Source organism: Meriones unguiculatus, chromosome 9, assembly GCF_030254825.1.
Source record: "Meriones unguiculatus strain TT.TT164.6M chromosome 9, Bangor_MerUng_6.1, whole genome shotgun sequence".
Classification (NCBI taxonomy): Eukaryota; Metazoa; Chordata; class Mammalia; order Rodentia; family Muridae; genus Meriones; species Meriones unguiculatus.
This window is the reverse complement of record NC_083357.1, coordinates 36,542,665-36,570,158: the sequence shown is the minus strand read 5'-3', so window position 1 is coordinate 36,570,158 and position 27,494 is coordinate 36,542,665. Positions and strand designations below refer to the sequence as shown.

General features: G+C 39.7%; 1 protein-coding gene across 2 annotated transcripts; it reads right to left on the bottom strand.

Annotated features, from left to right (window-relative positions):
* Positions 1–4,903: 4,903 nt before the first annotated feature.
* Clxn (calaxin) lies at positions 4,904–21,689 on the bottom strand. Of its 2 annotated transcripts, XM_021662226.2 has the most exons (6): positions 21,531–21,689; positions 11,867–12,025; positions 11,123–11,227; positions 10,234–10,385; positions 9,782–9,886; positions 4,904–6,628 (listed from the first exon to the last, which is right to left on the bottom strand). In XM_021662226.2, exons 1-6 carry the CDS (start codon positions 21,586–21,588, stop codon positions 6,569–6,571), a joined length of 639 nt encoding a protein of 212 aa, XP_021517901.1. In that variant the 5' UTR covers positions 21,589–21,689; the 3' UTR covers positions 4,904–6,568. The 2 variants fall into 2 exon arrangements, with proteins under 2 accessions (XP_021517901.1, XP_060247010.1); XM_060391027.1 differs by lacking the exon at positions 11,123–11,227.
* Positions 21,690–27,494: the final 5,805 nt, after the last annotated feature.

Here is a 27,494-nt window from a genome sequence, read left to right as displayed (position 1 = left end):
CAATACGACTTCTGTATTCACCATTTTTAGCCTTGTGAATCATTGTTCCAGACTCCATATCACACAGCTCCTAGCTGCAGAGGCCTCAGAATACCTCCGCTTGTGGACAGAAGATAGGAAGCTGCATCTCACTTTAAGGGGAAAGCATATTGTATTTCACTCAGTTTACTCAAATACCTATTAATCTCACAAGCCCCCTCACAGGGATCTGGGGGTCTGCCTGGCTAGGACCACATAACAGGGGCAGTGTGGAATGGAGCAGTTAGGTAGAAAATAAAAGTATGCAAGAATTATTATCTTAAAAAGATAATATTTTCTTGATAAACTATGTAGGAGACAAGAGATACACAAAAAAGGTAAAAATTACCAACTGCTGTTCAACGGTGCTGCCACTTAGCCAAAATATTTCAATATGATGCCTCATGAAATGAGCATACTTTCTGAAATGGTTTGGTAACTGAGTGATAACACAGGCTGGAAAATCTTTCCAGTGACTACCTGCCTAGCTCTAGCTGGAAAAGCATCATGACACAATAAGCCACAAGTGTATTATTTTCAAACTGTAAATAATACACTGGAGGGTTATATATCTGGCTCTTTCATATTCTTTCCTTCTCCTTCTCCTCCTCTTCACACCCCCCACCTGCAGTGCAATTCCTGAATTTCTTTTGGTCACACTTGATGAGAGCTGATTATTTGTTCTTCTTTTTCTTTTTATTAATTACATTTCATTCACTTTGTATCCCCCCATAAACCCCTCACTCTTCCCCTCCTAATCCCACCCGCACACTCCCTTCTTCACACATGCCCCTCCCCAAGTCCACTGATGGGGAGGTCCTCCTTTCCTTCCTTCTGATATTAGTCTATCAGATCTCATCAGGAGTGGCTGCATTGTCATCTTCTGTAGCCTGGTAAGGCTGCTCCCCCTTCAGTGAGAGGTGATCAACGAGCAGGCCAATCAGATTATGTCAGAGGCAGTCCCTCTTCCCATTACTGTGTAATCCACTTGGACACTGAACTGCCATGGGGTACATCTGTGCAGGGGTTCTAGGTTATCTCCATGCCTGGTACTTGGTTGGACTATGAGAACTCCAACTATGGGAAGACACCTGCGTTCAAATTTCTGGTTCTGTTGCTCTCCTTGTGGAGTTCCTGTCCTCTCCAGATCTTACTTTTCCCACTTCTTTCATAAGATTCCATGCTCATTGCCCGACAGTTGGCCATAAGTCTCAGCATCTGCTTTGATAGTCTGCAGGACAGAGCCTTTCAGAGGCCCTCTGTGGCGGGTTTCTAGCTTGTTTCCTGTTTTCTTCTTCTTCTGATGTCCTTCCTTTTTGCCTTTTGGGATGGGTATTGAGCATTTTAGTCAGGGTCCTCTCTCTTAATTAGTTTCTTTAGATGTACAGATTTTAGTAGGTTTATCCTATATTATATGTCTATATGAGTGAGTATATACCATGTGTGTTGAGAGCTGATTATTAGGCTCTAGCAAGTGTTGTGATGATTCCTGGGGTCTCACTAAAACCTCAGCTGTGAAACTTAGTTGCCAGGCTTATGTCATAGTTGATGTTAGTTTCTCTCTCCCTTTTTAAAAAAAAATTAAAATTTTTTTATTCACTGTACATTCTTGTAACCCCATCCCTCTTTCCCTCTCAGTCTTACTCCCTCTTACTCCCTCTTTCCCTCTCCTCTCTTCCTTACCCCCTCCCTTTTCCTCAGGAAAGGGGAGCTTTCTCCCCCATTCAGCCCAACTCAGCAAGTTACATTAAAACTGAGCTTTTCCTCTTCCCCTGTGGTCTAGCAAGGCAGTCCTACTAGGAGAATGTGATCAAAATGCTGGTAAGTGAGTCCTTATCCAATGGAGTCCCCATTTTCCTTACTACAGGACCCACATGAGGCTTAAGCTGCCCATCTGCTACATCTTTGTAGGGGGCCTAGGTCCAGTTTATTCATGGTCCTTCTTTGATGTTTCAGTCTCAGAAGCACCTCTAAGCCCTGGTTGGTTGGCTCTGTTGTTTTTCTTGTGGAGCTCCTCTCAACTTCAGGTCTTTTTCTCTTTGCTCCCACTATTCCACAAGAAGCCCTACACATCACTGTGAGTCTCTGCATCTGTTTTGAGAAGCTGATGGGTAGCACCTCTCAGAGGACAACTGTGTCAAAGCTTCTGTCTGCACACTTAGCAGAGTATTGTTCATAGTGTCAGGGGTTGGCACTCTCTGATAGGGTGGGTTTTTGGTTGGGCCAGGCATTGGCTGGGCATTCCCTCAATCTCTGCTCTATCTGCTCTGTCTTTATCCTTGCACATCTTGTAGGCAGGGTAAATTTTGGATCCAAGTTTTTGTGGGTGGGATAGTGTTCCCCTACCTCTGCTGGGAGACTAGTCTAGATAGAGAATGTCCTCTTCAGTCTCTATGGCCTTTGCTCCCAGGAGTCTCTACTTGAGTCTCCCTCATATTCTTCCAAGAGTATACCCTGATAGGTCTCTAGCTTGTCACAGAGATATCACCACTTTCAGTTTCTTTTATCTCTACAGCCTTCCTGTCCTCTTATCCTTGCTCTCTTCATGATTTTAGTTTCTCTTATAAACATTTGGTTTAAACAGATACTTCTGTATATATTGAAGGTGAGGGGTTATCATCATGAATCCATGACAACCAATGCCTGCTATGAGATCATCATTTACACAAAAGATGAGAAGCCAGACCACATCAACCCTTACTGTATCACACAAAGTGGTAACTTAATTCATGTTGGATGACTTCATGGTGTGAGCAATTACACCCCTCATTTCCTACCTGTACTATCTTGTACCCAGAGATATCTGTGAGGAGGAATGTAGGGCTACCAGTTTTTGGTAGTGGTTTTCAAATCCTGTAGGTACCTAAAAGTACTGTTCTAAACAGAGTCTGTGCTGCTTGCAAGATAGCATGTGTTTATCCTAGAGGGGCCCAGAGTAGCTTTTGCTGGTTTCGGAGAACAGAACAAAAAAGAGATAGCAAAAGCTTTAAGGATCCCACGGAAAGAATGATAACACAACCTTTACAGTTGCAACTGCTTTCCATTATCCAAGCTCAGTCACTCCAGGGCAGGAAGGGGATTAACTGGCTCTGCTTTGGTAGAAAGTCAAACCAAGCTGAGCAGCAAGTAATGATGGCTCAGGATAGGTGAGAAAGGAGAGAGATGGTCTTTCAAAGACCTCTGTGTGCTTAGATATACATGGCATCAAGTGAGAAGATGTTTGCTGAAATCCCTGGAGTTGCCACTGAAACAAAATTAAGAGAATCAATAACTTCAAGATAGTAACAGAAAAAAAAAAAAAGTTTTATTCACATGGTGATGCAAGGAAAGAGGTTTGTGTTCCCATGCATATTGGGAATCTAATGGACAAGGCATATATGCCCTTTGAGTTATATGCCAGCATCAACCAAAGGTGCACTGAATTTATTTAGGGTTTTTATTCACATTTTCAAGATCTAAATAATGTTATGTCATAAGGAGGGTTATTCACATAGAACACAATATAGAATCAATAAGTATGTTGTTTAGGTTTTGGTCTACTTAACACAAAGTAGTATCATCTGGAAAGAGAGAACTGGGCTTAGAAAAATGCTTCTATAAGATGGCCCTACAGGCAAGTTTGTGGGACTTTTTTTTTTTTTTTTTTTTGATTAATGACCATATGGGAGGGCCCAGTCCATGGTGGGCAGATTACCCTTGAGGAGTTATTTCAGGGTGATATAAAAAAGCAGGCTGAACAAGCCAGTAAGCAGCATTCCTCTGTGGCTTCTGCTTCAGTTCCTGCCTCCAGGTTTCTGTCCTGCTTGACTCTTTGCCCCGACTTCCCTCAGTGATGAATGTTTACCTGGAAGTGTAATGTGAAATAAACCCTTTCTTTCCCAAGTTGATTTTTATCATCGTTTTTATCAGCAGTAGAATGCAAACTAGGACATGAGGAGAAAAGCTATAGTGATAAAACAAATGATAGAAATCATCCATAGTTTTAAAGAGGAAGTGGAAAGTTTGCTCTTATCAGTGATGGGACTGGTGTTCTCCTAGACCTGAAGCAGCTTTGTGAGGACCGCAGGATCACACCTGACTGAGGCATGTCAGATAAGCCTCCAGAGTGTTCACTGCTAGTCCTTATAATTGCAAATGCTAGAATAACTTAAAGGTACACAATGATCAGTGTCATGATGCTGCCCATGGCACTGACACATAGAAGGAAAGACAAGCCAGGATGCAGACAAACACTGGCCAATCTGAAAAGCATTCACAAGGCAACATCTGAAGGAGATGCCATTTCAATGCACTCACAAGAAAACCTGCACATGTGAAGAGGCCAGCGTAAATATGGCTCTGAAAACTGAAAAGACTCACCCGAATATTAATCATATATAATTTAGGTTTTTAGCTTTTTAGTTTTTTTTAAGCTTCTGAAAAAAATTTTTTTTTGTTTAGTGAACTACAATTATACCAGAAAATGTGATGCAAACTGACCAAAGGCTCAATGTTGTGTTTTGTGAATATATACAAATGACCAACACTTTATAAAAAGTGCTCAGTGTTCCACACCAGGGAAATACAGGTCCAGACAACAATATGGTGTCACCTCTGCAATTTAAGTGGCTAATGCTCCAAAGACACACAAAAATAATACATGTTGGTGATTTATGGAAAAAAAAATTCTTGTAACATTGGTGGAAATGTATATTAGGGAAGCCATCATGGGGAAAAAATGCAACAATGTGGAAATAGATCTACCAAACAAAATTAAAGTATCACACACAGAGACAGCAGAATCTTGCATTCATTTCACAACATTCACATGATAGAGATAAACCAGCATGACACAGCAACCTGTCTATCATTAGACAAACAGAAAAAAAAAAACATGATCATGATCTACGTCCATATATTTTATATACATTTACAGCTTTTAAAATGGGATTTTATATCATTTGTTACACTGTGGATAAACTGGACATTATGAAGTAGAAAATACTATACACAGAAGATAATGAGAGCTGCAGAATCTCATTTTTAAAAATGTGAATTTAAAGCTAAGAATCTCACAGCTGCAGAAAGTAGGGTGGTGAGTGACTGTGACCACCAGTAAGTGAAAAGGAGGGGATATTAGTCAAGGTATACCTGGTTTCAGTTATTCAATAGAAGATACAGTCGATAAAGCTGAAATTTACCATGAGTGCAGACTACATTCAAGCAAGACAGATATGTGTTGACAGATGTTACTTTAAATAATGATTACTTAGTCATATGCAAACATATATGTGGGGTACACCTTAATTACACATCATTTTGTCTGATATTTCTCAATAAAGCTAGAAATAGAAAGGATACTGTGTTTTATTATTTGTAACTGTAATAGAAAGACTACCCATTTAAAGTCCCTTATATCAGTACAGTTAATTTCATAGAATTGCTTGTTGCATTTATTAGTAACAGCCAATTGTTGTATACAATATAACCTTTGTGTAAACTTAATAATGCATATATAACAAGTAAGGGGCTTTACTTTTTCACATGTTCTTTAGAGATTGTACACATAAGGGGTAGGTACCATATTGTTACCCTTCTCAATTGCTCTTCTATGAGTATCAAGGAACAGAAGGGAGCTCACAGAGGCCTTAGGGGAGAGGGCTCCTTCAGTATCACATGATGTCATCGGCTTGCCTCAGCAGGCAGGAACCATTATTATGCAATATGACATGACCTGTGATAATGTGTTGTATATGGAGCACCCACACAATGTGGAACCATGACATTCTGTTGCATATGGTGGTGGTAAACGAACTACAGCAAAGTTAGAGTGGTGTGACACTAAAAGCTAGAGCGGAGAGGGCCTTAGAATCTGTCTGCAATGCAGAGGTTAAACATGCTCTCAGAGATGAACTGAAATCTGGGCTCATGGAACAGAGGCGACTTCTCTCTGCTCATGAACAGTGGATAATTGTGCTGCAATTTTCTGTTTTTAATTCAATTTGAAATATTTATTGAGGGCCTGCCTATTGCATGCAAAAAGCTAACTGCTATGTGTGTGACAAAAATCTTTGCCCTCTAGTGCTTATGATCTAGTAAAATAAAGCCTCATGTAACAGAAAAAAAGCATATTAAATAGACTCCGTGTGTCCTTCATCTTGCTGTAGTCCTCAGTGCCTGTAGTGTTCTTATTCTTTTGGGACCATCTTCATCATATATTGCTTGGTACCATCTTCATCATATATTGCTATAAAGGAAAGTCTGTAGTTTCAATAACATTTCAGTGTGTACTCAAACTCTTTCTGGTGTGAAGATTGTATCCATAAGTGATGACCACATAATTTGTCCATTGCTTTTGTTTATGACAGGTATGTATCTTAACAGAGTCCATATGGTAAAATAGCTTTAGCAATGTCAACCTCTCTTGCCAAACCCAGCATCTTTGAGGATGTACTGAACTAAAATACATACAAGTAAATTGAATCACACCACAGCATCTTCTGAGCTGAGAAGAACAGATGAACTTAATGTGGCTCCTTTTGTACTTAGTCAACACAATACATTTAGGAGTTCACATGTCATTAAAATCATGTGGATCTTTGAATACTTGGGCTTCAAATTCCAACTGGCTCTGTAAGATAAAGGTGCTGAACTTACTATAGACTTAAAAAAGAGGCAGAACAAAAGTAAACACTGTTTCTCTAATGTCTGGGGAAACAAGAGTCACGGGGGAAGGTGCATATGATGGCTATTCTTGATTACTAACTTGATTATATTTGTGATTAACTAAAACATTCTGCTGGGTGAGAGATTTTTCTTGATTGAGTAACTTGAAGTGGGAAAACTCACCTTAAATCTGGGCCACACATTTTGGTGGCAGCATGTATAAAAGACATGTAAGAAAAAAGCTTTTGCTCTTTGCCTGCTTGCCCTCAGTCTCCCTGGCCAGCAGATTCCTTTACTGGGATTAGAGCCTACTTTTTTGGGATCCCAAGAAATACTGAAGACCAGATGAGATATCTAGGTTTGTGAGCTAAACTTTTGGACTTTTCATTAAGAAACAGTCATTATTAGAATAGTTGGACCACACCACTAGTTCACTAGTTGTAAGCCACTACAATAAATCTCAAACACACACACACACACACACACAAACTTTTTTATTCTATCAGTTCTCTTTCTCTAGAGTGCTTCTCAACCTTCCTAATGCTGTAACCCTTTAATATCCTTCCTAATGCTGTAACCCTTTAATAATACAATTCCTTATGTTGTGATAACCCTCAACCACAAACTTACTTTTGCTGCTATGTCATAACAGGAATTTTTCTACTCTTATGAAATATCTCTGCTTTCTGATGGTCATTCGTGACCCCTATGAGTCATCTGACCCCCAAAGGGTTGAACAAACAAAACAAAAAGCTCTAGAAAATTCTGACTAATACAATAGGCATTGCGAACTTTATGTGATTTTGACTCTGAGATTGCTTTCCAGTAGCCTCCAAACCAGTGGAGTCCAGGAACAGGGAGTATAGTTCTAGTATAAGGAAGGCTTCAGTGGGGGATCAACAACATTGAACTTCGGATGTTCAGGCACTCAGGCTCAACCAAGGACCCAAGGGCATACATAAGATTTATTAATTGGATGTGTGGAGATACAGTGTAATCTCCACAACAAAGTTCTAGGAGATGAGGAGTGATACTATCAGTGTTAAATTGGATATTTTTCTCTAGACATGTAGCTGTACAAGTAGAAGTGGCTATGAAACTCATAGCCTTTCCATTGGCTTTTAAAAGATTTGTTTTTAAGTGTGTGTGTGCGTGGTGTGTGTGTGTATGCTTCTGTATGCATGTGAGTGTGGGTGCCTGGAAAGATCAGAGACATCCAATCTCCCTGGAGCAGGAGTTACCGCCAGTTGTGGGTACTGGGAACAAAACTTCAGTCTTCTACAAGAGAAGCACATCCTTTGAACTGCTAAGTCACTTCTCCAGCTTTTTGTTTTGCTTTTAAAATAGGAAAACAATTAGTCTTTAGAGTTCTAGCAGGCAGGCTTCATTAGTTAGGGAATAACCTGAGGATGTTGGGAAGGTACAAAAGAATAGGCATTCTGTTCTATTTTCCTTAAGCAGTCCCTGAACAGCAGAGGAAGACTGTCCCAGGAATTTCTACCAGATGTCTCTGAGTCATTCCATTCATCTCCATCTATCCATGTTTTCTAGGTATCTACTCTGTGCACTAAATATATATGTTGTGCCAAAACAGTATAAAATCCCTTCCCTACCTCAGGAATTTCTCATTTATGCTTTGAGACAGCATGCATACAAATAAATACTGTGCAAAAAATAGTGTAAAGAGAAAAAGCAAGTTTGATTACAGAGATGAAAGAGTAAGAGGGCAACAGCTGCCTGTAAGGTGTAGTAAGTTCTGTGAGATTGAGTGATTTAGGGCACTGAGACATGTGAAAGGCTGGAGAAGAGATGGTAAGGACACAGCAGGTAAAAGAGCAGGAAGGAAAAAGCATATAGTTGACTGCAAAGGCATGAGAGAACATTGATGCTTCTGAAAAGAGCATACAGACTCTGTTTCTGGAGATTTCACTGGAGGGTGTGGACAAAGGTGGGGCAAGATGCAATTTGTATTTTCAAATACAGTGGATGTTGCAGGGGAAAGGCAGTAAGGACAAAAGAGAAGGGATAAAAAAGCTGTTTAGACAAGACAGATGATGGGCCATATTTAAGGCTAAATGCTGAAGGAGTAGAGTAGGGCAGAGTGCCACAAAAAAAACAAACATGGCTCTCTGGTTATTGAAGTTGCTGGAAATAGGGCATCATTTGATGACACAGGGGAAACAAGGGAGATGCAAGCTTAGGAGAAACAAGGAATTTTCAGAAGACATGAGTAGACACCTGAGTTGGTAGCTGGTAATACAAACTAGAGGTCAAGGAATGGGGATATTCATAAATTGCATTACCAACCAGCTTAATTCCCAATTGCATCCTTATCATTTTCCAGACAAACCTGCTACTTCACCTCTAGCCAAATATATACAAGGTTCTTTTGTAAAACACTTCCTGCCCTCTCCTCCTTTCCTTCATCCCTCAATCCCCCATCCATTCCTCTCTCTGTTTCTTTTGTAAACATGTTACTTCTTTTGCTTGGATTACTTTCCCATTTTTACCTCTGTTTTTTTTCTTTGAAACCTGCTTCTTTGGAAAAGCCTTCGTGTCTTCCTGTGGTTTGGATGGTGTGGATATTCATTTTCCTGCCCATCATTATACACTACACAGCTCTCTATGGACAATGGCACCAGCTTAACTATCCTGGCACTTCACTAATTAGCTAAGTTAGCTTTGATAAAATGCATAAATCCTTTGAGTTGAATTTCTCATTTATAAACAAGATGATTTGAGTATCACTCTTATAACATTTCCTGGCACAGTGGAAGTGCCATGCAAGTCATTTAATATTATTATAATGATATGATACTTATGGCACTGTTGTGTAACAATTTTCATGTTGTTTTTTTCACCTCCAGTGTAACCACTGAGCCTTTCCTCTAAGCTTCTGGCACAATTGGCCTCATTATTCTTTTTTAACATGGAGTAGTGCATTTAGGAATGAAAAAAGTTATCAGTGAGATATAACAGTGCCCTGAGACAAAGTGTTACTTTTTCTGTAGAGGCTCATATTTCTATGCTTATATTCTTCTGGCTATTATATACAGATGAGAAGTCTTACTTTGGCTGTTCCAAATCATGTTTGGTTCAACAAAAGGAAAGTTGTTACCTTTGGATCAGGCAGGCATGGCCCAAAGGCTTCCAGCAGAAGAGTCTCTTCTCTCACAGACTTCTCATAGTCTGCAAAGGACAGCTTCCCATCATGGTCTTGGTCCTGAGAAGGGAGACATCTGGGTCAGTCAGTACATGACCTTCTTGCTGCAAATGCACTCTTTTGTACAGTCAGGTGTTAGCGGGAGAATGAGAGATTAGGTTGAAAAGTTGAAAAATAACTTTTGTAGTGTGTACATGGGTCAGTGGTATTGAGCATGGAATCAAGAGCCTGTGACATGTTAGGGAAGTGCTCTGTCACTGAGTCAGCTACAGCCCAAAGAAAATATGTACTAACAAGTAAAAGTTAACTAAAAAGAATACTTACAATCACCATAACCTAATTCTTATTTCTATACCATGCTTTGTCTATAAGGTTCAATAATAAAGTTCTAAATTACTCATATTTACCATTTTCTTAAGTGTAATTTCAACCAAATCTTTAATTCCTTCATCAGGGTCCTCCTCCGAGGGCTGTTTAAGAAGGCTGTTCTTCAGCATATGGAACATCTCCTCCTTTGAAATGAAGCCATCACCATTCAGATCAAACACTTCAAAGCAATCTAAAGAAAATTATATGCACATTATATGTACATGTATGTGTGACACACACACATATACATATATATGTATAAACGTGAGATCATCACTAAGGTGGCATTTCTTTGACAACGTATTCAGGGCAAAGGAATATCTTATTGTTGCATAATCTGGCTACAATCTTGATGCAAGTTGACTTTTATGGGGATGTTGGTGTATACTAAGGAAATATTCCCATTTCTTCCTCCATGTTTCTTTAAATGATCATGAAAAGACACACCTAGGAGCACTAAGATAAGCATTGTTGACTAGAAACATGGAAAAGCAATTACATGTTTACATTAAATTCATTAAACAAAGCATAATACCATTAAGAATTATTTAAGAACCAGAAATTTAACTTATATTTTTGTTTAATGTTTCTTGTCAAGCAATGTGAACTATTTACTATATGAATGTATTGTTGTGTAGTTAGAATGTAATGTCACAACCTATGGTGCTTCTTTGCATGTCAGTCATGTCTTAGATGTATTGATTTTTATTTTAATTAATATACTCCCATCCTTTATGGGCTTAAATTTGCTCCATAGAAAGTCCAATGAGGATTCAACTACCAACTAACCAACCAACCCACCAACCACCCAACCACCCAACCAACCAACCTACCAAAACCATCTTAGTTGTAGATTGGAAACACTGATTTAAAAACTTTTTCTATGATTATCATAAGTAAAACCTAAAAGGTCATCTTCAGGCTTACATTTCATTTTTTCTTCTAAAGACCCCCGAAGAAACAGTGATAATCCATAAATCCACTCTGATACACTGACACTGCCATCATTGTCTTTATCAAAACCCCGAAATACTAAAAACAAAACAAAACAAAACAAAACAACAAAAGAAACACACACAATGTAACATTTGTGTTAGATTTTAAAAATCCATAATCAAGCCTGACATCACTCTCCTTTCACAGCTGTTTAAGAACCAAAATCCCGTGACCTCATTTGACAAGAAACTAAGATACATAACCTTTTAATTATATATTATCCTTACTATACAGAAAACTCTTTTAATTAAATTTTTAAATTTCTCCTTTTATGTTGTGGAAATAATGTTCTTAATACATAAAATATGGATAAAATAATAATAATAAACATGCATAATTGTTAGATATTTAAACTTAAGAAAAAGCAATAATGTTTTTATTCCTCAGGACATGTGATGGTGAGAGTATGTCTTAACTGTTATTGAGCTATCTTCTAGAATGTAAGGAAATTAAAATAGAAGCAGAACACTGTGGGACTACCCAACACAACTTTGTTCTTTTTCTAAACAACAAAAGGAAGAGGAGGCTGCTTTCCACTCCAGACATTTTAAAAACTAAAATACATTCTAAAACTTGGGAATGTAGAATGGGAGATTCCTCCCAAGAACATCTCCAAACTTACAGCTTTGTTAATTATACTTGGATTTGGCAATTTGAATTTTATCTGTATCTTACCTCTGTCCATAATCATGTCATCTGTCATTCCAAATGTCACATGCAAGATGTTCCGAAATGCATTACGATCTAGTCCAATGGCTACCCCAGGCCTCTCTGCTACATCTCCCACCAAATTATAGAAGAGTGTTATAAGACAGTTCACTTCATACTTATTAACTGTAAAAGATCAAAATGGACACAAAGCTATAGTGCACTTTAAAATGGGTTCTTACTCAGATATTGCATTAATGAATTTATATGTTCAAAATCAAAGGCATCTTCGTTGACACTTTCGAGAATACCATATTCTGAGTCACAGCCTTAGAGTTAAAGGAAGATGGGGCCAAAGCCATCTGAGATAGCCACTAACAGAAGGCAAATGCTTCCTGCTTGTGCCATTGCATTCAGGATGAAAGATGGTATCACTCACATGTCCCAAATAACTGTGCTTTCAAATTATAAATTTCACAGTGCAGGAAGAGAGATAGTCACAGTAGAGTTGTTTCAGGCTGTTGCCAACAGCCAGCATTTGATGGAGGTGTTTATGATAGCTACAAACAAGAGTTTGCCTAGAAATTTAAGCTCCTAAATATCTTTGTAATCATTTTCATTTCATTTTAGGCTTAGTGAACTCATTAAGCAGAGTTTTGAAATCAGAATTACTTTATAATAAATAAATTTTAAGCAAATTCTACTAATGAGCATGTTTTTGTTCCAAGTTGTTTGAACATTAACAAGAAACTATTCAATATTACATCTATAGAAGGATTATTTTATTTATTTAAAACACGCACAAACAAACACACATGCATGAGCATGTGAAAGAGGAAGAGGAAGGACAGACAGATGAGAGAAAAAGAGAGAGAGTATGAGAAAGGGGATGAGAGAGTATGAGAATGAATACTTACTGGTATTAAGAACATAGGTGACAACAACATTGCTCAGCTGGTTAAAAAGAAGCACTTGCAGGAGGGCTACATGAGTCATACTGGGCAGACTGCTCAGACCCTGAATAATCATTTAGCCAATGTAGCTCATGCCTTAGTTGTACATAAAGGAATTAATGCTCAACTAAAAGGAAACTTGATGGTGTTCAATCAGAGGATTGACCTCTTGCAGGAGCAAATTGATACCCTATGGCAAATCGCTCAACCTGGCTGTCAATAAAAGTATGCTGGACTTTGTGTCACTAGCATACAACATGAGAATTTTTCCTGTGCTGCAAATCTGTCTAAACAATTGTCGAGCTATATTTTAGGTAATTGGACTGGAGAATTCGATACTACGATGGAGCAGCTGAGAGTGGCCATTGTCACAGTAAATTCTACCAGAGTGGATGCAGGACTAGCCACAGGATTATCAACATGGATTGCTGCAGCCATGAATCATCTGAAGGAATGGGCAGGCATGGGAGTGTTAGCAGGCCTTCTGGTGTTGGTCTCCTTGGTTTGCCTGTGGTATATATGCAAGATTAGAGTCTCACAACAGTGTGATGCAGCCATGATCATTCAGACCTTTACAGCCATTGAAGCAGGACATTCTCCCCAAGCATGGTTGGATACCATAAAAAGCTAAAATGATACGCTCAGGATGCGAGGCTAAGCACTGCACTCAGGGTCAGCCTCTTTGGACCCAGAGAAGAGCATGTCTGATTGCATGCGGGTTGATGCCCCAGGTCCCGCCTCTGAGAAAAAGGTATCGGACGGGTCTGATGCTCTTTGGGTGGATGACACCTAAATGAACATCTGTACAAAGTCCCAATTTATTTCTAATATCAGAGATCAGACCTCTACTCTTGTCTGATGCGTCTAAAACAAAAAGGGGGAACTGTAGAGAGCTGTGGAATGCTATGCCTTAAAGATGGAGCTGGTTTCTGCCTTCCACCTTCCCGATGGTGAGTGCTCTCTGTCACGAACAATTCCACATTTTGCTAAGGCCGAGGATCTGGCTTGCTTCCATGTATGTGGACCTATCTGCATTGCCCCCGTGGCACGCCTGGGTTGGCTACCCAGAGGCTATTTAAGCTGTGGGCTGGCTTTCCCCGGGGTCCGAGGATTGTTCAATGTTCCTGAATAAACTGCATTGAAAAAAAAAGAAGCACTTGCCTTGCCATGAAGGTCTGGTGACCTGAGTTTGACACCACTTGCATGCACACACACACACACACACACATACACATTTTTTAAATTATTTTTTACTTTTATTAATTGCAGTTTATTCACTTTGTATCCCCTCCCAATTCCACCCTCCCTCTTCCCCACCCATGCCCCTCTCCCAGTCCACTGATGAGGGAGGTCCTCCCCCCTTCCCTCTGATCCTAGTCTATCAGGTCTCATCAGGAGTGGCTGCATTGTCTTCCTCTGTGGCTTGGTAAGGCTGCTTCCCCCTCAAGGGGAGGTGATCAAAGAGCAGGCCAATCAGTTCATGTGAGAGACAGTCCCTGTCCCCATTACTATGGAGGCCACTTGGACACTGAACTGCCATAGGCTACCTCCATGCAGGGGTTCCAGGCCATCTCCATGAGTGATCCTTGGCTGGAGTATCAGTTTCAGAAAAGACTCCTATGTCCAGACTTTTGGATCTGTTGCTGTCCTTGTGGAGCTCCTGTCTTACTATCTCCTACTTCTTTCCTAAGATTCCCTGCACTCGGCCCGAAGTTTGCTATGAATCTCAGTATCTGCCTCAATATGCTGCACCAGCACCAACATCATCATGAGCAAAAGCATATAAAATATTTTAAAATTCAGTTTATAGAACAGAAAGAACATAAGTGAGTTTAAATGTGAAAATATAGTTGAGTGATTTCATATTTAAGAACAGAGTCTGTGTGTAAGAGAAAATAGGGAAATTGTTCCCTATCCTTAACAGAAAACACTGAGGGTGTGGTTCTTGGTTTTAAGAATCACATTTTAAAAGAAAGACTTAAAACTTTGGAAAAGGAAAAAAATGTAAGTAAATAGTAGAAAATAATGTAGTGGCTAAGACTTTTAAATGAGCTTTTAAATGTGGAAAACAGCATGCTGGTCCCTAAAAATAAACACAGTATGAACCTATGATCCAGTGAGTCTACTTCACAACACTAGAGAACTAAAGAAGGAATTCAACCATTTGCCTATACACCAGTGTTAACAGTGGAATCATTAAAAGAAGTCAAAAGGAGAAACGTAAATGTTCTGTGATGGATGAGTGGTTAAACAAAACAGGATATAGCCAAGCACTAGAATCCAGACTTTTAAGGGTTGTTGCAAGAAGCATGGCTATAAAGATGGAATTGTGGCTATAAAGATAAGTGGAAAAACATAAAGAAACTGTAGCCATGCTACCATGCTGATGCCATAGTGTTGGAAAAATAATGGAAAGAGAAATACTTCTGCCTCTCCCTTCACTATCAGACTTGCTTTTCACTTGAAAAAATGAATGTCAGTAACATGAATGCAGGAATCAGAGCTTTCAAAGAAGAGACACAATAAACTTCTGCCCTATACTTAGCACAAAGATAGACCATGCAGAAATGGACCTAGCACAGAGATGGACCTAGCACACAGAGAGATAAACCTAGCACACAGAGATGGACCTAGCACAAAGATGGACCTAGCACACAGAGGAGGACCTATCACAAGGATGGAAGTAGCATACCCAGAGATGGACCTAACACACAAAGAGATCAACCTAGCACACAGAGATGGACATAGTACACAAACTTGGACCTAGCACAATGTGAAATGGACCTAGCATAGAAATGAACATAGCAAGCAGAGATGGACCTATCACACAAAGAGAACCTAGCACACAGAGAGTAAGACCTTCCACACAGAGATGAATCTAGCACACAAAGAAATGGACATAACACATAGAGGTGGACATAGCACACAAAGATGGAACAAGAACAAAGGGATCTGGACAGAATACACATCTATGGACTTAGCACACACAGAGATGGACCTGAAACACAGAGAGATATACCTAGCACACACAGAGATGGTAATAGCACACAGCAAGATGGGTCTAGCACAGAGATGGACCTAGCACACAAAGATGGACCAAAAACACAGAGATGGACCTACCACAGAGATGGGCCTTGCACAGAGAAAGATGTGCCTAGCATATAGTGAGATGGACCTAGCACACACAGGGATGGACCTAGCACAATGATAGACCTAGCACACAAAGGGATGGACCTAGCACAGAGAGATGGACTTAGTACACAGAGATATGGACATAGCACACAAAAGGACATAGCACACAAATATATGGACCTAGCACAGAGATGCTCCTAGAACAGATATGAACCTAGGACACAGAGAGATGGACCAAGCACACAGAGAAATGGACCTAGCACAGAGATGGACCTAGAACAATGATATGGACTTAACATACAGAGAAATAGACCTAATACACAGAGATGGAACTAGCACACAGATGGACCTAGCACAGAGGTGGGCCTAGCTCACAGAGAGATGGACCTAACACACAGAGAGATGGACCTAGTACCAAGAGATATACCTAGCACACACAAAGATGGACCTAGCACACACACAGATGGACCTAGCATATGAAATGGATCTAGCCCAGAGAGATGGGCCTAGCACATAGATGAACCATGCTCACAGATGGATGGACCTTTCACAGATAGATTGACCAAGGAAACAGAGAGCGGTACCTGTCACACAGAGATGGACCTAGCACACAGAGAGATGAACTTAGAACACAGATTGACCTAGCACAGAGATAGATCTACTACACTAGGGAGATGGACCTAGCCCACAGGGATAGATCTAGCACACACATAGATGGACCAAGTACATGGAGCTTTAACTCACACACAGAGATGGTCCTAGCTCACAGTGGGATGGACCTAGCATAGAGAGATGGACCTAGCACACAGAGAGATAGGCCTAGCTCCCAGAGATGAACCTAGTGCATAGAGAGATGGACCTAGCACACAGAGAGATGGACCTAGCACACAGGGGGATAGGTCTAGAACAGGGATTGTCCTAGCACAGTGATGGACCTAGCACAGAGATTGACCTAGCACACAGAGAAATGGACATAGCCCAAAGATGGACCTAGCAAACAGAGAGCAGGCCCAAGCACACAGAGTGATGAACCTAGCACAGGGATGGTCCTAGTCCAGAGATGGACCTAGCACACAGAGGGAAGGACCTAGCATAGAGAGATGGACTAGCACACACAGAGTTAGACCTAGCATACACTGAGTTGGACCTAACACACATAAGAGTTGGACCTAGCACACAGAGATGAACTTAGCAAACTGAGAGATGAAACTAGTACAGACATTGACCTTACACAGAGATGGATTTAGCGTAGAGATGGACCTCGCACCTAGAGAGGGAGTAAACACACAGATATAGACACACCAAGCAGAGATGGACCTAGCATACATAGATTGACCTAGCACAGAGATAGACCTAGCACACATAGAGATGGCCTTAGCACACACAGATGGACCTAGCACATAGATGGACCATGCTCACAGATGGATGGACCTAGCACAGAGAGATCGAGCAAGCACACAGAGAGAGATACCTATTACGCAGTGATGGACCTAGCACAGAGTTTGACCTAGCACACAGATTGACCTTGGAAACCCAGTTTTGGACCTAGCACAGAGATGGACCTAGCACAGAAACGGACATAGAACACAGAGGGATTGACCTAGTACATAGAGATGGACCTAAGACACAGAAAGATAGATGTAGCTCACAGAGAGATGGAAGTAGCACACAGAGAATGACCTACCAGACAGAAATGGACCTAGCACAAAGAGATGGATCAATCTCACAGGGAGGTGGACCTGGATGGACCTAGCACAAACAGAACTGGACCTAGCACATTGAGATAGACCTTGAGCACAGAGAGATGGACCTAGGACAGACATGGACCTAGCACAGAGATGCACTGACCACACAAATAAACTGACCTACCACAGAGATGGACCTAGCACACAGAGAAGAACCTAGCCCACAGGGAAATTGATCTAGTATACAGAGATGAAACTAGCACACAGAGATGGACCGAGGACACAGAGAGTTGGACCCAGCCTGCACAGTGTTGGACCTAACACACACAGAGTTGGACCTAACATATAGTGATGACCTAGCAAGGTGATGGACCTAGCACACAGAGATGGACCTACCACAGAGATCGACCTAGCATGCAGATGTACCTAGAGGACAGAGAGATAGACCTAGCACACAGAGAGATGCACCTAGCACAGAGGTGGACCTAGCACACAGAGTTGTGAACCTAGGGGCAGAGAACTCTTAGTCCCAGGACAAACCCCCTGAGATATCTTTCTGCTTCTTTCTTAGAAATGAATAAAAGTATATCTCTATAAGAAAGAACAGGGATAATAGAATTAGACCTTTGTCCCCTTGCTCTCCAAGAAAAGACCTGTCTCACAGGTATGCTTACTTATGTCCTAATCTCTCTCCAGGCTTTCTACAAACTGGAAGCTGCCCACAGGCTTGTGGAAGTAAAGCAAGATACCCTCCACCTATTTGTCCAAGCAGTTAATAAATGCTTTCTTCCTTTACCAGTTCTTATTGTCCAATGTCTTTTGAAGTACAGTGAAACTGAAGAAGCATGTTTATGAACTAAGAGGGCAGCCACATGAAGAGACATCATAGTTCCACTTACGTAATGTATGTACTCTTGTCAACATCACAGTAGCAGGATCTGGGGCTTACCATGGCTGTGGTGGTAAAGGAAAATTAGTGTTTAGTTGCTACAGGGTTTCTTGGGAAAGATGAAAGTTCTGGAGATTGATGATAATGACAGTGGTATGACAGTGTGATGTACAGAGCCCCTTTTTGTTTTAGTGCAAGATTAATAGATGCAATCCGAAAACACCTTTTACCACAGCATATTTTTGTAGCTATTTTATTTTATTATTTGTAACTAACTTAACTTCTAAGTATGCCTCATTTATAAGTTCAAGTACAGCAGGTATTTGTGCATAGGAAAAAAAAAACATTGCATATATAGTGCAATATCTCTAAAAGTAGGCATCTTGAACTCCACCCCAACCCCATAGATAAGAGAAGACTTCTGAACTTAATGCCACAACCATACATAGAAAACAAGTAAAATGTTAATCTAATGATATAAAAATCACACATACATGAGCAAGCAAAGCTCTAAACTTAAGAACTGCTAGAGGCAGTTGCTGTGTTTTAATCTTAACAGAAATGTCACTTAAGTGACATTAGTTTAATTTATGACTGAGATCAAAAGTCATCTATAAGAAAAAGTTGCTCACTATGTTTTAAAACCTTTTTGCTACTTCATATGTGAGCACTGTGTCTATATCACCGTTGTCCCATCTTCTTCCCTATTAACTCCTCCCCATCTCTTGACCTCCACTCCCTTCCAAATTAATGACTTTTTTATTGTTTACACACACACACACACACACACACACACACAAATAATAATGGACTTAGATGTACTTGTGTCTAAAGCCGACCTCTTGGGATTGGACAGCTTAAGCAGTTGCTGATCCCTGGATAAAACTAATTCTTTCAGCAGCCATTGAATAGTTATTTAAGAGTGGGACCCATTTCCTCTGAAAACACTTGAAAGTCAACTGATGTTCTCATTATGCTGATCTTATTCACAAAATGGTATTGTTGAGATTTTATGTCTTCATTTTTCCTTGTCATATCTAAGGATACTATCTAGTAATAAGTATCCTGGACTCTTACAAAGGTTTCTGCTCCCTCTTCTGTGATTTTCCCTGAGCTTTAGCAGTAAGGGTTATGCTGCATATGTATCAGTCGGGCCTACATTATTCTTTGCATTATGACAAGTTGAGGATCTCTAAAATAGTCTCCATCTGTTGAAAACAGAGACTTAATGCAGAGTCAGAGCTACACTTATCTGTAGCTGGAAGAATAATAATTTAGAATAGAATTATAAATTATACTGGTTTTGGAAAATGGCAATTATAGGTTCTTCTCTAGGGTTCATGATCCCTCCAGACATGGTTAGGTGGCTTGGTTTACAATACTAGGCATGAGTTCTTTCCTATTCAGTGGATCTCAAGTTCAGCTAAACATCTGCTGTTTGCCCCCAGGATAAAAGTGCCCCCATTGCAACAGTGTTGATCTAGTGCCAGAAGAGTCATTGTTCTGGCTCTTAGGCTTTTCTCTGGGTAGGACTACTGATTGGTCCTCTCCCTTGGCAGATTGCACAGGACTTTAAGCTATTATAGGAGCTATCCCTCTGGGAGGAGGCTTCCATGTCAGCTCCAGTTTAATTTCTTTGAGTTCTCTGTGTCCAAAGTGTATGGTATCTTCAGTATCTTTCAAGTTCTGAAAGACTATTAAAGCCAAAGGCTATATAGCCCATATTGTTTTGGGAATCTCTTGTATTCCCCTAGCCAATGACTTGAAGGAAGATTTCCCAAGCCTGGCACTGAATTTTGTGTTAATGCATTAGTGCATGGCTCTTATATACAGGGAGAACACCCTCACCTCATGTAGCATAACTATATATATACTATGTGTGTACATATATATTACATGGACATTTTCAGTAAGCTTATAAAACAGTGTTTTCCTGTGACTTTTTCATTCTTAGTGTTATTTTTCTTTTCTCTCTCCCTCTCCCCCTGTATTACCTATCTGTCCCCCTGAATTCTCAACACATTACATGAAGTTAAGGGAAATCTCAGATTGGATTTCATCTTTACAGAGTATTTACATGGGTCCAGAAAGTTTCATCTGTAACTGGTGGATTAACTAGCTGACACCTAAGATTTTTTCTTCTCTGATTTAGCACAATGGCATCCATTTCATTTATTGTGGCATCATCTGCCATTGAAAGACATTCCAAATAATCATAATGTCCACAAGCTGTAGCTGTTTAAACAGAATATACAACTCACTTTTAACTAATAACCATAAAAGTTTTTGGTGTTTATGAAAAATTTTTACTTGAAAACAAAGATCAAGAGGTTTTTTCATACATGTTTTCCTTGATAATTTAAAATCTATATTTAGGAGAGTTACAGGGTTTAGCTCAGTGGTAGATTGCTTGTTTAATCCTTAGTGTCACAAACAAACAAAAAAAGGAAAACTGCTCGGGTTTTTTTTTAATTTTTCTCAGTTTTTGTGAGTGAAGAATTGTGAAGTTATGAAACAGAGTTAATCAAATGAGCATTGTGCCTGCCATTCATTTGTGTTTGTGAGTATTCATCAGAAATGTTTGTACTCATTTTAGAAATATCAGGTATTCTCCCAGACATAAAAGAATTTCAGAAAAAAAAAAAAACAATCTCTATCAAATTAATAAACACCTTAAGGGACATCCTGGCGTTTTTCTAGAATTTCTTTTTCAAGCTGTCTAAAGCCAAAACAACATGTCTCTCAGGCACACACAATCTCGCTTCTTTAACATAAAAACAAGTAAGAAGGGTATTTGAATTTAGCGAATGTTGGTGAGGGAGCGCAGGAAGCACACTTTAGGTGCTTGAGATCGGGTTCAGTTCTGAAGATCCTGGGACAGGATGTATCCCAAGGAGCTGGCACCCTAAAAGGGTTTCTCTTCCAGATTTTTCTTGAGGGGCCCTCATTAGTGGAAGTAGGAAGCAGGGGCTGGGTAGAAAGGAAATCTGGCCTGAAATCATGAGTCCTGCAAACGTTCATTTCTTACTTACAATGCTTGCAACTTTTAATTAAGGTGTCCGTCACCTTCTGCAGCTTCTTTCGGTTCATGGCTGGTGTTCATACAATTCAGTTTCAGAATGTCGTCAGGAAGTGCCAGGAAGCTCAGGAGCCCCAGGCTGAGGCAGCCTGGCTCAGCCGGCTTGGCTTAGTCTTTGTGGCTTTAACGGACAGCGTGGCCATGGCAACTCCTCAGAAGGCCACCAATTGGCTCATAGGGGCGGGCGCCGGAGACATGAATGAGGCCCCTACACACAGAGCAGCCATGGCAACGGCTGGGCGGGCCAAGGATTGGCTCCAGCCCTGGAAGCAGACAGAGTAAGGCCTAACAGTCCTGGCTGCCCAGGCCCCTGCACTGTGCTTACATTTAGTCCCAGTTGCAGTGTTCCAGCTTGGCGCTTTGAAGACTGTGTTGTTTACCATATTGGAAATTTTAATTTTCATTTGCCACGCTGTCTTTTTAGCTCACAGCCCTTCAAGACTGCATAAAATCAGAAGTCTATGGATAATCTGCACACTGGGCAGATTATGGGTGATGGTTTTCAAGGAGATATGTGGAAGTGCTGGAGGGAAATAGGTATGTTATCCAAACAATTGTCATGTGTGGCTTCTTGCCCTAGTATGAGGAACTGTTTCCTCAGAACTAATTGAGTTGGTAGCTACCAGGTTGCCAGTTTTAGTTGCTACTAGAAGGGATTCAGAACAATTACAATTTGAACTGTGTTACTGAGAAAATATATTTCTCTCTCCTTCCCTCTCTTTTTCCCTCCCTCTCTTCCCCCCTCCCTCCCTCCCTTACATCTTTTATCTCACCCTTTGGAGGTGAAGGTTGTCAATCAAATTTGCAAAAAGCCACTGTCACATTTTAAGTTCATTTATTAAAGTTACATCCTTTTATATGGATATAGGTTCCTACTGTGGGCTATAACTCAAGCTTGCTTAAAAAAATATCCCACCAAAACTGATCCTTTGCTCAATTGTGAAATAAATAGGCTCTGCTAAAGAGAAGAGGGAAAAAAATTGTTACACATCAGTAGGGCTTCAATACTTTCTGCTTTACTCACTAACATATGGGATGCTCTGTTTAAATTTAGACCCAAATGAATGGGCTATCTCAGAATGAAACTTCAGACCTCAAATTTTGGGGAATTATAGTAGTTTATTGTAAGCATAATGTCCTTTTCAACCTGAAAATAGATAAATACTGCCAAGAAAAAGGAGCAACACAAAATGAAATAGTACCAGTGTTGAAGCACCTGGTTCTTGTTTGTTTATTTTTGATTTTTGTAGAAATGATTGCAATGCTATTTGAAACCAGAACCAAGAACCCTTGGTAACACTAGAGACTGTTCCTCCCTAAAGAAAATTGGGAACTGTTAACCAATATGAGATGACTGTCAGTGTCCTCACATCTAGAAGCTGAGGATCTCTGGGATGGTGGAAGCAAATGAGGACTGGATATGTTGTTCTTACTTCCCATGAAATCATAGAATTTGTTCCTTATGTTACAGTTGAATTAAAGTTGTGAAGCCAGGGAGCAGGTGTGGCTTTCAGTAGTTAATGAGAAAATCATGGGCACATGAGGTGTCTTAGGGAGCAGGCTTCCACTGATAGTGAGGTAGGCTGACGGAACACAATGTGTCTTGGGGAGCAGATTTCCACTGATGGTGAACACACTATTGAGTATGGCAAAACATCTGGGAAAGAGCACACATTGGATGCCTCTGAGAAGCACATGCTGATTTCCCCAGACCCTATTGATCATATTCCCTTAAAGTGGAAAAAAAAAAAAGTAGGGTCAATGTTGAAGCCTCTTGAGATTAAAGCAGGCAAGTGCTTAGAGCAGACAAATATCTCTTAGTAATCAAGCAACATTTGATAGGAACATCCTCTGCTTCCTAAAGTACCATTGATTAAGGAGATCTGTATGAATTTACGCAGCTCATGTCTTTGAGTCAGCAAATATTTATTAGGGTACTTATATTTGAGATATGTTTTGTCAACATATGAGTATATTTCAGACCACCCATTGCATTTTATAAAAAATTCAAATTTAATTTTAACAGTTTAGAAAACCAAGTTGTAGGTCTCTAATCATATTTTAAGGCAAAATACAAATTTCTATGTGAAATTTTTAGTTTCATGAGATGAACACACTCAGGACTGCCTTCACATAGGGAAATATTAGAGAAAGTCAATTAAGTATGACTGCTTAACTTATGTAAAATCAGTTGATAATATAATATTCATTTGTGTTAGACACCAATTTTACTGTGCATGAAATGACTATAGATCTCCCTAAAATTCAAGAAACGTTAAGATGGATATTTTTCTAAGTACAAAAGAATATTTAAGTGGTTATTAATACTATAATGTTTCCTTTAATTTTAGGTTACCTTGACTTGTTATTCTTTGGATTGTTGCCATGATAAATAACTTGGACCTTGACTTGATGAAAGTGTTTTATTTTTTAACATAGACCTTTTGTGATAAAGGCCCTTGGAAGCTCTTTAGAAAATGACATCATGGCATTGATATTCAACTAAGTATTTTATGAACTTACTTTAGTGAAAGGAACAGAGAGCTTGGTTGTCTGCAACCTTTTAATTCAAATTTACCAATTTATTTTACAGAGATAATGATAAAAATTTGAAATTAAGTTTAGCTAGCTGTTTGAGTTCAATCACTAACTCCCACCCCTAAACCTTAGGTAGGAGATTAGTCTGGAAAAGAGCTATAGACCTCTTTTATCTACTTCTTGCTGATAAGAGTCAATGGGTCTTTAGTGGATTACCAGACTCGCTCATCAGGATACAAGAGCAGTTGAGTACAAAGGTCAACACCAAGCAGCAACATGAAGCCACAAGACTCAGCTGGATTGCCTGGAGAAGCTCTTTGGAACATTTCTCTGTGTGAAGTTGAGTGTTAAAGCACAAAGATCAGCGCAGCAATGTTGATCCAAAAAATGATGTCTTATTGTGCGTGAGCCTCTCCATATGTCATCTCCTTGAAGTCCACCCATGGATGTTCTCAGCTGGCCAAATTCACTCCCCTCACACATGAAGGGTCACAGCAAAACATCACAATCCAACCTATGCAAAACATCACTTGCCCAGCTTGCCGCAAAACATCACATGACAAATTTCTGTCCACTTCACTTGTCTAGGTATCTTTGTTTATACTTCTGAAGTTTATCAAAATCCAGTTTGGGTTTGTATTAACAGAAATCAGAGTGAAAATGTGAAAAACAGGGTTGCCTCCTGGTTCTCCAAGGCAGCTGTATGTGCAGCTTCACAGATCCTGTGTGGACCACCTCAGAGGGAGGCAGAGGAGTCCTTTAAGGGAGAAGGGAATTAAAGAAATGCTTTTATCAAACCTAATTTTCCCCATAGTACACACTCAGTAGTCACTGGTATTAATACAGTCAAGACATTTTTTGTCATAATCAATTGACCAATAGATAAAATTGATGCCTAAAGTTTACTAAGGCAGTATTCTTAAAACTCACATGTAGTCTAAAATCTTTTAAATGAAGCTGTGTCCGGAAGTAAGTAGCTATCAGATGACCATAATATCAGCAAAAGCAAAATGAATAAAAACACTATTTCCTCTAAAACTGCTTAAAAATATAATAGGATTTGTGGACCTGAAGCCTATACAGCCTTCACCAAAAGCTTCTGTGACAAGACTTTTGATAACTGTGTTGTTTCCATAGCTACCATAGGGACAGTAGATACTCTTCCTTTCCAGACAGAATCTGGGATGCTATAATCTCCTAATGGGAAATAGGAGAGTAGACACACACCTCCTCCATAGTTTTGTAATATATTTTCCATACTTGCCCAATATTTCACCACTGCCAGGCTTATCAGCTTGAAAATCTAAATGAAATGAACAATTTTCTTGATAGATTACACCTACCACCATTAAGACATGATCAGGTAGAAAGACTGAATAACCCTATATCCCCCAAGGAAATGGAAGCACTCATCAACAGTCTCCCTTCCAAAAAACGTTATGGCCAGATGAATTCAGTGCAAAATTCTACCAGACCTTCAAAGAAGTGCTAACTCCAATTCTATCCAAACTATTCTACAAAATAGAAACAGAAGGAACAATACCAAATTCATTCTATGAAGCCACAGTCACCTTGATACCTAAACCACACAAAGACCCAACAAAAAAAGAGAACTACAGACTTATCTCTCTTATGAACATTGAAGCAAAAATACTCAATAAAATACTTCCAACCCGAATCCAAGAACACAACAAAGATCATCCACCATGACCAAGTTGGCTTCATCCCAGGCATGCAAGGGTAGTTCAACATATGGAAATCCATCAATGTAATCCACCACATAAACAAACTGAAGGAGAAAAACCACACGATCATCTCCTTAGATGCCGAAAAAGCATTTGACAAAGTCCAACATCCATTCATGTTTAAAGTCTTGGAGAGATCAGGGATACAAGGCGCATACCTAAACATAGTAAAGGCAATATACAGCAAGCCTATAGCCAACATCAAACTCAATGGAGAGAAACTTAAATCAATCCCAGTGAAATCAGGGACAAGACAGGGCTGCTCACTCTCTCCATATCTCTTCAAAATAGTACTTGAAGTCCTATCTCAAGCAAAGAGACAACAAAGGTGATCAAGAAGATACAAATCAGGAAGGAAGAAGTCAAAGTTTCACTATTCGAAGATGATATGATAGTATACATAAGCGACCCCAAAATTTCAACCAAAGAACTCCTTCTTTTGACAAAGAAGCCAAAACCATACAATGAAAAAAAGACAGCATCTTCAACAAATGGTACTGGTCCAACTGGACGTCAACAAGCAGAAAAATGAAAATAGATCCATATTTATCACCCTGCACAAAACTAAAGTCCAAGTGGATCAAAGACCTCAACATAAAACCAGATACTCTAAATTGGTTAGAAGAAAAAGTGGGGAAGACCCTAGAAATCATTGGCACAGGAAACAACTTTCTGAACAGAATACCAACAGCACAGGCCCTAAAAGCAACAATCAATAAATGGGACCTCATGAAACTGAAAAGCTTCTGTAAAGCAAGACACTGTTGTCAGAACAAAACGACAGTCTACAGACTGGAAAAGGATCTTCACCAACCCTATATCCGACAGAGGGCTGATATCCAGAATATATAAAGAACTAAAGAAGTTAAAAAGCAATAAATCAAACAATCCAATTAAAAAGGGGTACAGAGCTAAACAGAGAATTCTCTGTAGAGGAATATAGAATGGTGAGAAACACTGAAAGAAATGCTCAACATCCTTAGCCATCATAGAGATGCAAATCAAAAAGACCATGAGATTTCACCTTACAGCCATCAAAATGGTAAAATAAAACCTCAAATGACAACACATGCTGGAGAGGTTGTGGATTAAGGGTAACCCTCCTCCATTGCTGGTGGGAATAAAAACTGGCACAACCACTTTGGAAATCAATCTGGCACTTTCTCAGACAATTAGGAATAGGGCTTCCTCAAGATCCAGCTATACCTCTCCTAGGCATATATCCAAAAGATGCTCAAGTGCACAACAAGGTCATTTACTCAACCATGTTTGTAGCAGCTCTATTTAGAATAGCCAGAACCTGGAAACAACCCAGATATCCATTAGCAGAGGAATGGATACAGAAATTGTGGTATTTTTACATAATGGAATACTACTCAACAATAAAAAATGAGGAAATCATGAAATTTGCAGGCAAATGGTGGTATCTAGAAAAGATTATTCTAAGTGAGGTATCCCAGATGGAGAAAGACACACATGGTATATACTCACTTATATAGACCTATGAGATATGATAAACATAATGAAATCTATACATCTAAGAAGATAAACAAGAAAGAAGACCCTGGGTAAGATGATCAATCCTCACTTAGAAAGACAAATGGGATAGTCATTGGACATAGGAGAAAACAAGG

Bases quoted from the DNA above. Each gene is read 5' to 3' on its own strand.
- Clxn (XM_021662226.2), bottom strand. From the start codon at position 21,588: ATGAACCGAAAGAAGCTGCAGAAGGTGACGGACACCTTAATTAAAAGT. The intron at 12,026-21,530 runs GTAAGTAAGAAA...GATCTTTTACAG, and splicing joins AATTAAAAGTTGCAAGCATT to TTAATAAGTATGAAGTGAAC. The intron at 6,629-9,781 runs GTAACAACTTTC...TTTATCTTACAG, and splicing joins CATGCCTGCCTGATCCAAAG to AGCCAGTTGGAATTTGAAGC.